The sequence below is a fragment of the Thunnus thynnus genome, chromosome 20, assembly GCF_963924715.1.
Source record: "Thunnus thynnus chromosome 20, fThuThy2.1, whole genome shotgun sequence".
Lineage (NCBI taxonomy): Eukaryota > Metazoa > Chordata > Actinopteri > Scombriformes > Scombridae > Thunnus > Thunnus thynnus.
Genome location: NC_089536.1, coordinates 9,140,200 through 9,153,700, shown reverse-complemented (window position 1 = coordinate 9,153,700; position 13,501 = coordinate 9,140,200). Strand labels below are relative to the sequence as shown.

Here is a 13,501-nt window from a genome sequence, read left to right as displayed (position 1 = left end):
GTGGGTGACCTGAAGATTTGTTGGCCCATCTGAAGATTTCCCACAACAGAACCGCTCATGCACATTCACACACCTTCACAATGGTATTTCCCGTTGTTTGGTTTATTACGCAACAGAGGAGGGAAGTCATGCAGAAACTTTTACAAGATTCATACCTGGGACAGATTCAATGAAGATAAAATTAAATTTTAAAAAAGGTTATGTAATAAATTAACATTTTTAAAATTTTATTACAATATAAAACTAACAGAAACAACAGTCCTTTATCCCTTTTAGTCCTTATTTGCATGAGTAGCTAGAAATATACTGGTCCAGCTGCTTTGGTTTAGCCTTCATGTGGACTGGAGCGTGGATGAAGGGCAAACGGATCAGCAAGAAAACAAAACAATAAAACAGTGTGTCATATTAAAACAAAAACAAGGATGGTTGGTGGTGTGTCTTGAATATTGTCGAGCAGACTGTACAGCTGTGTTGAATACTGTGAACAAGTTTAGAGAGTTAATGTATTTGGTGCACCGGAGTAGTCCCTTCAGCAGCGCTCACAGGTGAGCGTATAACGAAGCACGAAGACCTGAGTAAGAGAGGAGTCTCAGATGGAGTAGAGTCTGAGCTGCTCCTCCATGTCTCCCTCAGACACCTCCCCAAACGTCTCCGTGTTCTCTTTCAACAGCTGGAAGATGGCAGCTAGCTGCTCACGTTGCACCCTGTGAAGAAAGATAACGGATAAGGTCAATAAGAGTACTTTATTAATTCCAAAGAATACAATACAGTAGACAAGGAAGTGTTACAGTTGTCTTCTGTAAAACAGCCGGATATAACACTGTGCGCTGTTGATGATTAACAACGTTCATCAGGTAAAATCCATTTATATGGTCCAGTGGTTCTGAGGAAGAGGAGGAGGACGGACCAGGGGTGCTGTGAGATTAATCTGTTGTGCGTTTTTAATAATGTTTCACTACAACATTTACATTAATTATGTTTTATGTTACATTAAATCACTATATTAAAAACTGTTTAATACGCAGGTAGCGGTTAGTTGCAGCTGACTTGACAACTCACTGTTGCCGGTTGCCATAGTAACACAACACGCTTTCCGCCTCGGCGACGACCAGGCTATTAACTTTTTTCAAGTTAATAGCTTGGGAAAAAAAAAGCCACTGTGATTAGTAAATGTATGATGTGCCTGTCTTTATTGTCCAATGAATGACATTCATTGTTTATATGCATGGTAGTTTCCTGGTTTGAGAAGAAATTTACCTCAAGAACCACGTTTGCAGAAATGTCTGGAAAGAAATGTGAAAGTGGAGCTCAAAAATGCAAAACTCAAAGAGAAAAAGGGCAGCAGACGTCACAGCTATTAAGAAAAATCCCCAAGCTGACCGGATATTTCAAAGCTGCAAGCCCTGAGGTCAAAAACCCTCCCAGCAGCAGTACTAATAGCAGAGCTGGCAAGTGAAACAATGATGAGGACACCGGCAGAATTACCACGTGCTTCCACAGGTTAGGTATCTAGGTATCTTAGACAAGCGGCAACCTCCGGGGCTGAAAAATGAAGACAACACAAAGTTCCAAAAACTGCAGTTCCTCGAATGGCCACTTCAGGCTCCAAAAACCAGTCAATCCCCATAGACCCCCATGTCAAAATGCCCACTATACAGCAGATATAAACATGTTTAATACCCTAACCGTTTTGGTCTATAGCTAATTTCCCCGTTCATGACAACTGTTTACATTTTGTTGAGGCTTAAAATTATGCATTAATTAAGGGAGTGGCCACTTTGATTGACAGGTGGGTGCCGTCACAGACGTTGTTTCAGTTCATGAAAGTTAATTGTAACATTTTGTTTGCCTACAAAAGTTGTGTTCAGCGTTCGGTGTACGAAAAGAACCTTTAAGGAGTCAGATGTTCAGTTTTTCCAGTAAGTACATTGTGATTAAATGGTTTGAAGCCTGTTTTCGACAGATAAAAAAGGGTCGTAGCCACTGTGAATTTTCTATCTGAGCATGGGATCGCCTTTTGAGGGGGCACGCACATTTGGTTCGCTCAATAATGACAAATATTAGGGGTGCTTAGAATTAATCAGTCAGTTTGACCCTTTTCTTGAGAGAGCACACCAGCAATTTTCAGAATGCAGGCAAGGGGACACAGTCATATGTTTCCACAACAATTTGTGATGAGTTTGTTCAATTAATGATGGAACAAATTATGTCAGAAATTATTGAAATAGCCAACTGTTTTAACACTGATGTCATTGGATAGTGACTGTTAGAGCCCTGGACTTTGCCACGTGTAAAACCAGGAGGACCATGTTTTAAAGGTAGAAACAGACTTTTAATATCTGCGGCTGTTATGGATTTATTCATGTAACATTCGTATACTTGCACCACTCGTGAGTGGACAGAAGGATGAATGCAGGCTTCACTTATATAAGTTTTGATTTTGGAAACTGGTGCTGCCTTTTATTGTGGCCATTTAGACTTTATGGCACTTGAACCTGGGCAAAGGACTCGCTTTCATCTGTTAGTGTGTGTGTGTGTGTGTGTGTGTAAGCGTACATATGCATGAGAGAGATGGATAATGGCCTACAGTGAGCTGGCCTGTACCTTTTTGGGGATGCAGTTTTTTTTATCACATATATAAGCTTCACTATGGGCTTATGATGATTATATGACTTGTATTTGGTGCTGCAACAGTCATAAAATTAAACTGCAGTATTGAGTGATCGTTGATGTATTATTGTATGCAAATTAAGTGTGGCTGACAAAGTTTGGACGGGGCAATAGTTAAGACATGATGGTGCTGGGATGAACCAAATAATTACAAAGACAGTAGAGAGTTGAAATGTGGATGGAAGAGCTCAGTATGGTGTTGAAATGTCATGAAATGAGGTAATAAAGTAATAAAGTGAGAACTAGTGATCAACTATGAGCCGGACTTTTTGATCTGACACACCTGTCAAGACTATTTGGTGTGAAAAAATGTTATAGTTACATATTACATATCGAGAGGTGAAAGAGCAGAATAGAAAAATGTAATATTGCACACAAACCACCAACTTTATTGTTATATTATTACTAAAAGGAAAGGGGGAAAAACAAGAGGGACAGACACACAAAGGGTGGACTTTGGTAAACTCAGACTTTCTGTGATAAAGTTAATCATTCACACCTGGTTAGATGGTTTTGGTCCACTAAATGATAATTAATTGTATCCATTGAGTTACTATATTTATCTTGCAATGCATAAACCACCAGTCACCCCCTGCCCACCCCGCCCCCACAATTCTTGTGTGACTGAATAGTTTTGGAGGCCTCATCAGCACAGGTCCCGGTGTTGCGTTACACCGACTCCTCCTTGTGGCAGAACAGAGGAGAGTCCTTAGAGGATTAACTAACACTCCTATGTCAGAGGTGATGACTGGAGACACAATCAACACCTCCACAAAGCTGAGGAGCACCTGCTGTGACACCTGACACTCACACATCTAATGTGGAATAATGGGGGCGGCGGGAGGTGGGTACGTGGGCACAGTAACATCAGTCGCTTCATGGCCACTTGTGGATAAAGAGCTGGTGAGGTCAAAATCACTGCTGAGGTCGAAACCGTGAATGCAAAAATTGGTCTGACGTGAGTTTCCATACAATGGCCAGAAAGTGACCCCTCTAAGGTTAACGGGTGAGAATAATACTCATACTTTACCACGTATTTGCTCCGCTCTCCCTGCCTGCCTGCTCAAGAGGCTTACAGACAGCTAAAGTCTGTGTTGGAGTGTATCCTGCAATGATAAGATATGCAGATACATTACAGAAAAAACAATAAACGAATGTGTGACTTTGGTAGCTCCTCTGTTCCCTGCGTCTCCTGTCCGCTACTCCGCAGCCGTGTTAAAACACTCACACGCCAAACACCTTGAGTAATTTCTTTAAGCCTCGTGTCATTCATCCTCCACCTGGCCGAGGCTCAATCTCGCCTTACTCAGTCTAGCCTAAAGCTGAGGCGTGACACAACAGCTAAATGAGGAAATCTCTTGAGTGAAATGCCAACGACACATAAACACGTGAAGACAGTCAGGCGTAGGGAAGGTTAGAGGGAGGAAGAGGAGTCGACACTGGACAGCAGACATGTTACTATAATTACTTTAGGAGAAAAAAAACAGATGGTGGCCATGAATAAACGGGTATTTGCAGTATTTGTAGCTTTCACTGACCTCTGCTCCTCCTCCAGCTCCTCTTTGGACATCATCATTTTCAGATGGTGGGATCTCGCCTTTCCGGGGACGTACTTCAAGGAATCGTCTGAATTTGATTCCACCTTATCTGGAGAAACAGAATCGACTTTGATTAGAAATCGACATCTAACGATTATTTTGGGGGCAAAAAAAAAAAACGAGAGTAAATATGTAAAAGTGCTCACCGTTGATCTCTGGGCTCTCTGTGGCTCCTTCGGTCTGGGGGTGAGAGAAAGCACACTTTAGGAGTTCCTTATCAGAGAGCCCAATGAATGACGTACGGCACCGCCCAGGTGACGAGTCTACGTCTAAGCTCGTGTGCCTAGATCCAGGCCTGGGGACGGACAGGCTAGATGTGAAGGAGGAGTGAACAACTGGTGTTGCCAATTCTTCAGTGCGAGGGTTGGGCTGTGCCTCCTCCTGTCAGAGAATTAAGGGGTCAGATGAGGCGCGTCGCACCATCACAGGCTTTTCCCCCCTCCAGAGATACAGATGTTAAGCAGCGAGGAAAACGCTGAACAAATCACCTTGTTTTACCTTCATTTGTCACCTCTCCTGGATGCTGATCTGGCCTACACTCCGCCCGGGTGTCAGTGATGGGAGCAGCCACGGTTACCTGTCCATACTTTGCTCCCTCAGGTGCTGATTTGACACCTTTCTCCCTTTCCTTCCTGGTTTTGTCCACTTTGATGACTCCTCTACTCTGAGTTTCTGTTTGTCTTGGGTACTAAAGTGCCCTTTTACAAATAAGAGTTAAGCCATTTAGCTTCGATATATCACCTGGCTGAAGGAGGAATGCCCTTCATTAGTCAAATTGAGACTAAAAAGACATAACTAAAACCAGTTATAGCATGTTTATGACCCCAGCAGCCTTTATTTTTGAGCACGCCAACACATGCGTGGGATGTTATTTACTAGAAAAACCTGCTGACGTGGAGCGTAACCACGTACATCAGTGATAGCTTCTATGAAAATTTAAGACTTGACACACTTATAAAATGTGATGCATCGTTAATGGTGAAACTACCCAAGAGAATACAAACCAGTTAAAATTAGATTCATCTGGACCAGTTAAAACATTGAGATGCTGCTTACATGTTAATGCATCAATTCAATAATATGTTGGAATTATTGAATTCTACTCAGAAAATACATTTTAAATTTAATTTTTATATTATTTTGTTTTGATATTTATTATTTCCTCACTTTGGCTCCATTCTTGTTCTTTATATATATATATATATATATATATATATATATATTTTATATATTTTTTTTTTTGGATATTAAAGCTTTTGATCAAAGATTTTGATACCAATCATACAGCAGAATGAGTACTTTCACTTGTGATAGTTAAGTTAATTTTACTGATAACACTTCTGTGCTGCACTTTAAGTTAAGTTGAATGCAGGACTTTTGCTTGTAATTGAGCGTTTTACTCACTGTTACTGCTGCAGATGCACCGATACCGATATTGATTGTAATATCGGTGACAATGGGCTAATCTGTTATCAGATACCATAATTTTAATAAATAACAATTCAGCAAATTTATATCTATGTACTTATTTGTTTTGTTTTACAAAGTTAGGAAAAGCAAAGTTTAAGTCAAGCCTGATGTTGTCTTAAATATAAAAGAATTGATCCCAGTCTCTTCCACACTGTGAGCTTATTGATTATACACTGGTATCGGATCGGTACTCGGTATTGGCTGATACTCAAAGCCCAGGTATCGGTATCGGGGGTGAAAAAGTCAGATCAGTGCATCTTTTGGCACTGCTATTTTAAAGTTTTGAGGTACTTTTCCATACATTTTTACAGTAGTTGTAGCTAGTTTGCACATTCAGATTTTCCAATTAACATGAAATAAACAGTTATTCTTTTTGTCCTTACTTCCTGTCTTTTCTTCTTGATACTTAACATTGCACTTGTACATTTTAATGCAGGATCTTCACATGTTGTACTGCAGTATTTTTTTTTGCATTGCTACTTGTGTTTACAGTAAAGGATTTGAGTGCAGTTTCTTCCTCTGGCCGGACATGTAAACTGAGTGGGAGGGACAGTCAAACAGATTAAGAGAGATTTATGAAACACCCGTTTTTACAGCTACTGACTAAACAAACAACCAGCACTCTCATAAACTAACAGCCAGATTACAGACTACTTACCGAAAGCACAGATTTCACTACATCCCAGTGATCATGTGAGCTACCGCTGAGCTCGTTCCAGTCGTCCGCCTCCTCCTCCTCCTCCTCCTCCTCCTTCTGATTGTCGGGTACATGACCGTTCAGTTTGGGCCCTGATGGGTCCGATCCTGCGGCTGCACCGTCCCCTCTGCACCCGAAATAACTCCGTGCGTTTGCAAAGTCGGTTGCGGGCGAGGAGTTGTTAAAAAGCGACGTAGCGACCACAATGGCGAGCAGCGTGAAAATGATAGCAGACAACGCAAACGTTAGATCCATATTGTTGTGGTTAGCCGTCTTCACTGTTCCGCTTTCTGTCTCTCACTCATCCTCGCTGCTGGTGTTAATCCTCACCAAACATCAACGTTAACGAGCAGCGTTCACCGGGACGTACTACAATCTCCTCTTCGGGCCTGTGCGTCACATCCTCCGGGTCCGCCCCTCCTCACCTCACCGCCCCCGCCCCCGCCGCGCTGAGTCCTCAGACTGCCGGGCAGGTCAGGTGGGCTGGCACGGAGCCCTGCAACGTGCTCGGCTCTTCGCTTTTGCTGTTAATCCCGTCATCATGAGGAGCGAGTGTAGGACATGTTGGGAGATGGAAATGGTTTGTGACAGGACCCGTGCAGGCTGAGGAAGCCAAGCAGTATTTACAGTCTGTGCTGTAAGGGGGAAAGGTGTTCACCTTCCAGTCAGTCTGCACCGGGGATTTAATCAGGACTATAAACAACTAAGAGCAGGGAAACTGCAGGATACATTACATAAAGGTCTACTAGATTACCAACTGGGTAAAGTGGGTTACTATCCCAGGGCCCCGGACCCTCACGGGGGGGGCCTATTAACCACGTGATTAATTGCAAGGGTGTGTGATAATGTTGCACCACTGAAATCGATATTTTTGTAAAGTGTAGAGCTGCGACGATTAGTCGATTAATCGAACGACAGAAAATTAATTAAATGTAATTAATAAAATTTAATTATTTAAAGAAAAAATGCTGAAACTCTGTGCTGGTTTCTTTTGTCCTCTACGATAATAGACTGAATATATTTGGGTTGTGGACTGTTAGTTAGAACATTTTTTTGAATTATGGACCAAACAACTAATCAGTTGAGAAAACAATCCATTAATCGATAATGAAAATAATTGTTAGTTACAGCCCTAAAACCTTTTATGATCCAGGGCTTTCTACAAGCTGGGGCCTTAAGATAATTTAGGCCTTGATTATATATATATATATATATATGTATGTATGTATGTATATAACACACTCACGGAGCAATTTATTAGGAACATCTGTGAAATCTTACAACAGTTCTGCCATAAACTCTACTTTGATGAAGCTTATACATTTTCAGATTTTATTGACATCGTATCGTATCTTATTGAGGTCGTAGTGGGTGTTGGTGGTTTACTGGATACTGAAAAGTGTTCATACTTTGCTAATATTTGTCCACTTTATTAACATGCATGAGAGGGGCAAAATATTAGGAACACCTTTCAATAAAATGCACTCCAGTAAACAACCACCCTGCATCAAAAAGTTTTTAGGGCTGCAACTGACAATTATTTTGTTGATTAATTGTTTGGTCTATAAAATGTCGACCAGTTTCCCAAAGCCCAAGATGACGTCTTCAAATGTCTTTATTTGTCCCAACCAACAGTCCACAACCCAAAGATATTCAGTTCACTGTCATAGAGTACTAAAGAGACAAGAAAATATTCATTTACGAAGCTGATTGAAGAGAATTTTTAGCATTTCTAAAAGAAAAAATAACTCAAATCATAACCAAGATAGATCAACTAATTGTTGCAGCTGTACAAGTTTTTATTCATTATATTCTAACCTTAAGCCCATTGATCCCCCTCAGATATAAAAATACTCATCTTAGAATAATAATTTTAAAAGTGTAATATGGTTTTTCCACCATTAACTTCAGTTACCTTGTTAAAAATTCAATCTGCTCTACTGGAAAATCCAAAATCTATGAACATGTAAATATTTATTTATCTCATAAGTTTAACTGCTGGACACAAGATGTCTCCCGCCGTCAGCGTTTGTGCACCAGAGGCTTCAGGTCTCGACATCACGCTTGCGTACTGGACCACGACTGGCTTCAAAACTAGCTGTGATGTCACAGTGCTGCTCTACGTGAAGAGTTAAACTGTGATTTAAGGTGAGCAGAGAAACTTTCCCCCTTCAGCTCATGAATGTAGAAATCTTCTAGTGTTGAACTGCACGTACATTATTCTGTACAATGAAGGTCAAACATCCAAATTAAGAAACAAAACACATTTAGGTGGAAGATTATAGTGTGATGTGACAAATAGACTACTGTGAGCCGATAAAAAAATAAAAAAATGCTGTACAGGTTTTTAATTCACAAGATTAGCAAAGAACAGACATTCCCATCTGGCTGATGGTTTCTAATTGATTTTCCTAAAGGTGTAACATAATCAATATTGTGATGTACCTTTACATACACACTAATAAAAAGGTTGTATCCATATTTACAACCTGAACAAAAATATTAAATACCAATTAAACCTTCCAATACACACATCTTCTGACAGACTTTCGATTCAGACTGTAAACACTCACTGGGCTGCAACTAGCTTATTTTAATTATTGATAAATCTAATTGTTTTCTTGATTAATCATTGTCTCATGGTGATGCCTTCAAATGTCTTGCTTTGTCTGATTAACAGTCCAAAATCCAGAGATATTCAGTTTACAGTCATATACGACAACAGAAAGCTTCAAATCCTCAGATCTGAGAAGCTGCAACCAGCGAATGTTAGTTTAGCATTTTGCTTAAAAATTGAATGATCAATATTCTGCCAATCGACTAATCGGTGCAGCTCTAGTATCAAATACCACAATACAGAGCAAAGCAAAAGTGCAGAAAAGCATGACAGCATTCACACTGGCAACTTATTTACCACAAAGATGTTTATTAGCATTCACCTGAAGCAATTACAAGACATTGAGAGGTTCACAGAGGAATGCAGTACACAAAAATGATTCATGAAGCAGCCGAACTGCCCTCTCAACCCTTCACTAGGAGTCACACTGGACCCAATATCAGAAAGCGAGCAAAACCAGTTAACAGTGGATAAACCACAGAGGGGGGGAAAAAGGAGAAGAGGGAGTAAAGAGAAAAAAGAAGAAGGAAGGAAAGAGAGAATCTGTACAGCACATGGAGGGAAGCAGAGGTAACAAGACAGGAGAGGATGGATGATCTGCCACACCTGTGAGCTTACAAACCGGCAAACAGCAGCGGAGGGTCGAGCCCCGGAACAGTGCCGGGCACTCAGCACCGCAACACGCCACACCATGTCACCACCGCACTGCACCGCATCTTAACAGCTAACCAGCATTACTCAACTGCTACACAACTGCGCCTAGTGCACAAAAGATACACAAGAAAGAGGGTTAGAGTCATAGGAAGCAACTTTAACCAGACAGAAAAAAAGAGATTTGACAGAAAAGAAAAAATACTATGCTGCCGGATTAGCGAGTCACAAATTAAGTGGCACTGCAATATTTCAAAGTTTTGCTGTTTTGTTACTGTACATTATGCCATTTTCCGATAGGAGTGGTATAACATAGCTGTAAAGGCTTTGAACATCCAACAAGACAACCTTTTCTATAAATCAAGCCTGCAAATTAATACTTTTCCATATCAGTCTGGAAAGAAGTGTTAAACAAGGGATTTCATTAAAAGAAAGCTACGTTAATTCAAAAAAAGAATTTATTAACAAGTACAAATTCAAAATGCAAAAAAAAAACAAAAAAACAAATTAAATGGGGAGAAAAAAAAACCTTACAAATCCCTTTCAATATGCTCAACTTTACAAACAATGATCACATCAAAGTTACAGAATTTGTTTCGGTAAATTAAGTCAAATGAAACATTTAAAACGTTTTAGACCAAGTTCCAATAACCTTTCAGTCTGCATTCAGTGGTAATAGTGGAGTCCACTTGCTCAATGTGAGACTCTTCCTGATGTCCTCAGCAAAGGCTCAATCATCTGAGATCTGGAAGGAAAGAGAGAACAGAGTTGACAAGAGCAAAACAAACAAACAAAAGAAAAGTCTATTTTAAACTCCTGCAGCTGACTTGGACATTTAATAGCATGGTCTGATTTTCTTTCCGCTGACACTAACATTTATCAAACAGGCTTTTTTTTTTTTTTTTTTTTTTTTGGGCATCCATCTTCTTGCAGTATACCTAACATTTCTAGTAATGTTCACATTTGTTTACACACCTTCCTTGGCCCCCACACTCCCAAAAACTAGCTCTAACAAGTCTCTTACACTCGGGCATATTTGAAAAACAAACCTCGGGGTCCGTTCCCTTTGTGAGAGGCGGAGGAAACCACAGGCACGGGTGGGAACAGTGCTCAGTGCATCTGCCTGTGATCCCCGCGAACGTACCTCACCACACCACCTCATACACCAACTGACAGCCCGAACCACCGCCATTGACGACCTGCTTCCATAGCAACCACCGTTGCCTTGGTGACCTGCTCCTTAGCAACTGCCATCGCTCTCAGCAACAGGCAGGTCACATGGGCGGGTCACACACTAACTGCTCTCACACTGCCACACCCCCATCTCCTCCTCCTCCTCCTCCTCCTCCTCCTCTCTTTGCAAACAGGACTCCGCAGCTTGGAGGAAAGAATTCCACATTTAGGTGAACGTTTTGAGTGAAGCACCCCACGTCCCAACCACCCCTCCCTCCCTCCCACACTCACATCACCCCCAATTTTGATATATGTGCAACAGTAGATCACATCAAACCAAACCCCTTGTTGCCCGTGTGTGCGCTTTAGATTAGCTGAACATACGAGCCAAGTAAAGCGCACAGAGCACCATCACTGTAGACCAAATTGGTCCCAATATTTGCTATTTCATTGCTAAAAATATTCATGATTCTGCCGACTTGGTTGGCCAAGTGATGACAGCTAATGACTGATTGCAATCTCACACATAATATTAGAAGAAGATAATATAATCCACCCGTTCCCCTGTATACCGTCATATCGTGTCCAACTTTGGGTTAAGACTCTGCTCCGTTGTCCTCTGGAGATTTAGGTCTGCTCTTGGATTTGGATCTGGACCTGGACTTTGACCCTCTGTTGGAAGGCGGGGTTCGACTCCTTGACTTAGACCTGGAGCGGGACCGAGACCTGGAGGGAGACTTTGACTTGCTTCGCCTGGGGGTTCTGGACTTGGACCTGGACCTTGACCTGGATCTGGAGTAGGAGCGGGACCTGGAGCGGCTGTAGTGGTGGCGGCTCCTGGATCGGGAACGGCTTCTGCTCCTGGAGCGGCTGCGGCTACGTCTGCGGCGCCGGGGACTGTCTGAACGGCTGCAGGTACAGAGAGAAGGACTTCAGTAAGACCAAAATACATACACACCACTGCCTTAACTATCAGCTACCTATTTATATATATATATATATATATATATATATATATATATATATATATATATATATATATATATATATATATATATATATATCATATACACACATACAAAAATAAGTAAGTAGCAGTTAATGCAAAATATTATACAGCGTAGGTGTCACAGAGGGGCTAAAATACAACGAGCTAATAGTTTCCTGTTGATGTCAACAACATCTTCCTGAAGAAAAAGGGGGGTTTTAGGGAGTTTTTCCTTATTCAAATCAAGGGTCTAAGGACAGAGGATGTTATATTACTGTACAGATTGTAAAGTCCCCTGAGGCAAATCTGTGATTTGTGATATTAGACTATACGAATAAAACTGACTTGACTGTTACTTATTATTATCGTCATATACTCTAATTGGAACCAACTTAGAGCTCGAAGAGGCAAAATATCACTACCTTCAATGTTATTATTTACTGTGTTGCTGTGGATGACAATAAAACCTCTTGTATACAATGGTATACAACATTTGAACAACGTTCGGCTTGAAAAAACTGAAATTACAAGTGTAAAATCAACCAAAAAGTGTTGCAACCAGTAAAGATTTGGGTTTACAAAATGAGTATAAAATTACAAACTACTTTCGTTTCCGTTGCACCATGTGCTCCTCTTATCCTTTGCAAGACTAACGTAGCCTAAACTAGTTCCTCTGCTACACTAAAGCAGAGTTATCTCCTGCTTCTATGTCCGTACCCTCCATATCTGCGTGGCGGAGCTCCTCTCCGGCTGTACATCGAGTCCGGTGGTCGTCCGTAGCGGGCCATCTGCACCCTGAGCTCCCGCCCGTCGAGCAGCGCGCCGTCCATAGCGTCCATGGCGTCCTCGGCGTCGCGCTTGTCGAGGAACCGCACGAAGGCGAAACCGCGGCTCTCCTTGGTGTACCTGTCCCGGGGGATGTACACGTCTCCCACGCGGCCGTACTTCTCAAACACTCGGCGCAGAGTCTCGGGCGAAGTCCGGTAAGTCAGGTTGTCCACTTTCAGGGAGGTCATCCCCTCCACGTCTGGCGGCGGCCTTCCGTAGCTCATTTTCCCACCGTCTCCAAGCAACAGAGCAGGCCCGTTAAAACGAAAACCGTTACGTCCTACCGTTTGCTTAAACGGTCACAGTTGGTTTATTAATCCCCAAATGGTGTATTTAACTCAAATTCGGACTTATTCTAAATTGTTTAGCAATAGACGTCGTCCTTACCGCGCTGCTTTCACGTGAAATGGCGGCAATAAAGCTTCCTTTTCCCCTTTTCTTTGCGCCCGTGGTGGCCTCCTCTGATTGGCTGCTCGCCTTCCGTCACATTAGCCGTTACAGCGCCCTCTGTCGACGAGGAGCTGCTTTTAACGGCAATGTTGGACCACAAATCCGCCTTTGTCCCCAAATAAATATCATATTATCTATAATATCATGGGGCGTTAACGGTTGTTTTTGTAGTTTATCAACTTTAAGGGCTCATTATTGTCTCAAGTCTTTGTAAAACTCTCACACACTGATTTCTATGACTCTACTTGTTGCGAAAAAAAGCTTCAATCGACCGTTAATAGCTTTCATAGCGAGCATCTGGGCTCCAGTTACACTAAATGATTGAGCCTCTACTGGCTTCATGTGTGGAGGCTGATGTT

At 41.7% G+C, this 13,501-nt stretch overlaps 2 protein-coding genes across 9 annotated transcripts; both read right to left on the bottom strand.

Annotated features, from left to right (window-relative positions):
- Positions 1 to 70: 70 nt before the first annotated feature.
- Positions 71 to 7,374, bottom strand: LOC137171761 (matrix-remodeling-associated protein 7-like). 3 transcript variants are annotated; one of them, XM_067575866.1, is made up of 5 exons: positions 6,397 to 7,374; positions 4,415 to 4,649; positions 4,209 to 4,317; positions 3,701 to 3,776; positions 617 to 704 (listed from the first exon to the last, which is right to left on the bottom strand). In XM_067575866.1, the coding sequence occupies exons 1-4, from the start codon at positions 6,688 to 6,690 to the stop codon at positions 3,743 to 3,745; spliced, it is 672 nt and encodes a 223-aa protein (XP_067431967.1). In that variant the 5' UTR covers positions 6,691 to 7,374; the 3' UTR covers positions 617 to 704; positions 3,701 to 3,742. The 3 variants fall into 3 exon arrangements, with proteins under 3 accessions (XP_067431966.1, XP_067431968.1, XP_067431967.1); XM_067575865.1 differs by lacking the exon at positions 3,701 to 3,776 and having other exon boundaries at positions 71 to 704; positions 6,397 to 7,343; XM_067575867.1 differs by lacking the exon at positions 3,701 to 3,776 and having other exon boundaries at positions 71 to 704; positions 4,415 to 4,448; positions 6,397 to 7,326.
- A 1,967-nt stretch (positions 7,375 to 9,341) lies between these two features.
- Positions 9,342 to 13,254, bottom strand: srsf2a (serine and arginine rich splicing factor 2a). 6 transcript variants are annotated; one of them, XR_010924922.1, is made up of 5 exons: positions 12,582 to 13,254; positions 11,449 to 11,785; positions 10,848 to 11,080; positions 10,356 to 10,448; positions 9,342 to 9,811 (listed from the first exon to the last, which is right to left on the bottom strand). XR_010924922.1 is itself a non-coding variant. In XM_067576551.1 (3 exons), the coding sequence occupies exons 1-2, from the start codon at positions 12,914 to 12,916 to the stop codon at positions 11,473 to 11,475; spliced, it is 648 nt and encodes a 215-aa protein (XP_067432652.1). In that variant the 5' UTR covers positions 12,917 to 13,254; the 3' UTR covers positions 9,342 to 11,080; positions 11,449 to 11,472. The 6 variants fall into 6 exon arrangements, 1 of the variants encoding a protein (XP_067432652.1); XR_010924918.1 differs by having other exon boundaries at positions 10,356 to 11,080; XR_010924919.1 differs by having other exon boundaries at positions 9,342 to 10,448; positions 10,753 to 11,080.
- Positions 13,255 to 13,501: the final 247 nt, after the last annotated feature.

What these genes read in the sequence shown, in the direction of transcription:
- LOC137171761 (XM_067575865.1), bottom strand. Translation starts at nt 6,690, where the DNA reads ATGGATCTAACGTTTGCGTTGTCTGCTATCATTTTCACGCTGCTCGCC. An exon ending in TAGTGAAATCTGTGCTTTCG is followed by an intron (nt 4,650 to 6,396) that starts GTAAGTAGTCTG and finishes ATTCTCTGACAG; the next exon opens with GAGGAGGCACAGCCCAACCC. An exon ending in GAGCTGGAGGAGGAGCAGAG is followed by an intron (nt 705 to 4,208) that starts GTCAGTGAAAGC and finishes CTTTCTTCACAG; the next exon opens with GGTGCAACGTGAGCAGCTAG.
- srsf2a (XM_067576551.1), bottom strand. Translation starts at nt 12,916, where the DNA reads ATGAGCTACGGAAGGCCGCCGCCAGACGTGGAGGGGATGACCTCCCTG. An exon ending in CCGCCACGCAGATATGGAGG is followed by an intron (nt 11,786 to 12,581) that starts GTACGGACATAG and finishes CTGTACCTGCAG; the next exon opens with CCGTTCAGACAGTCCCCGGC.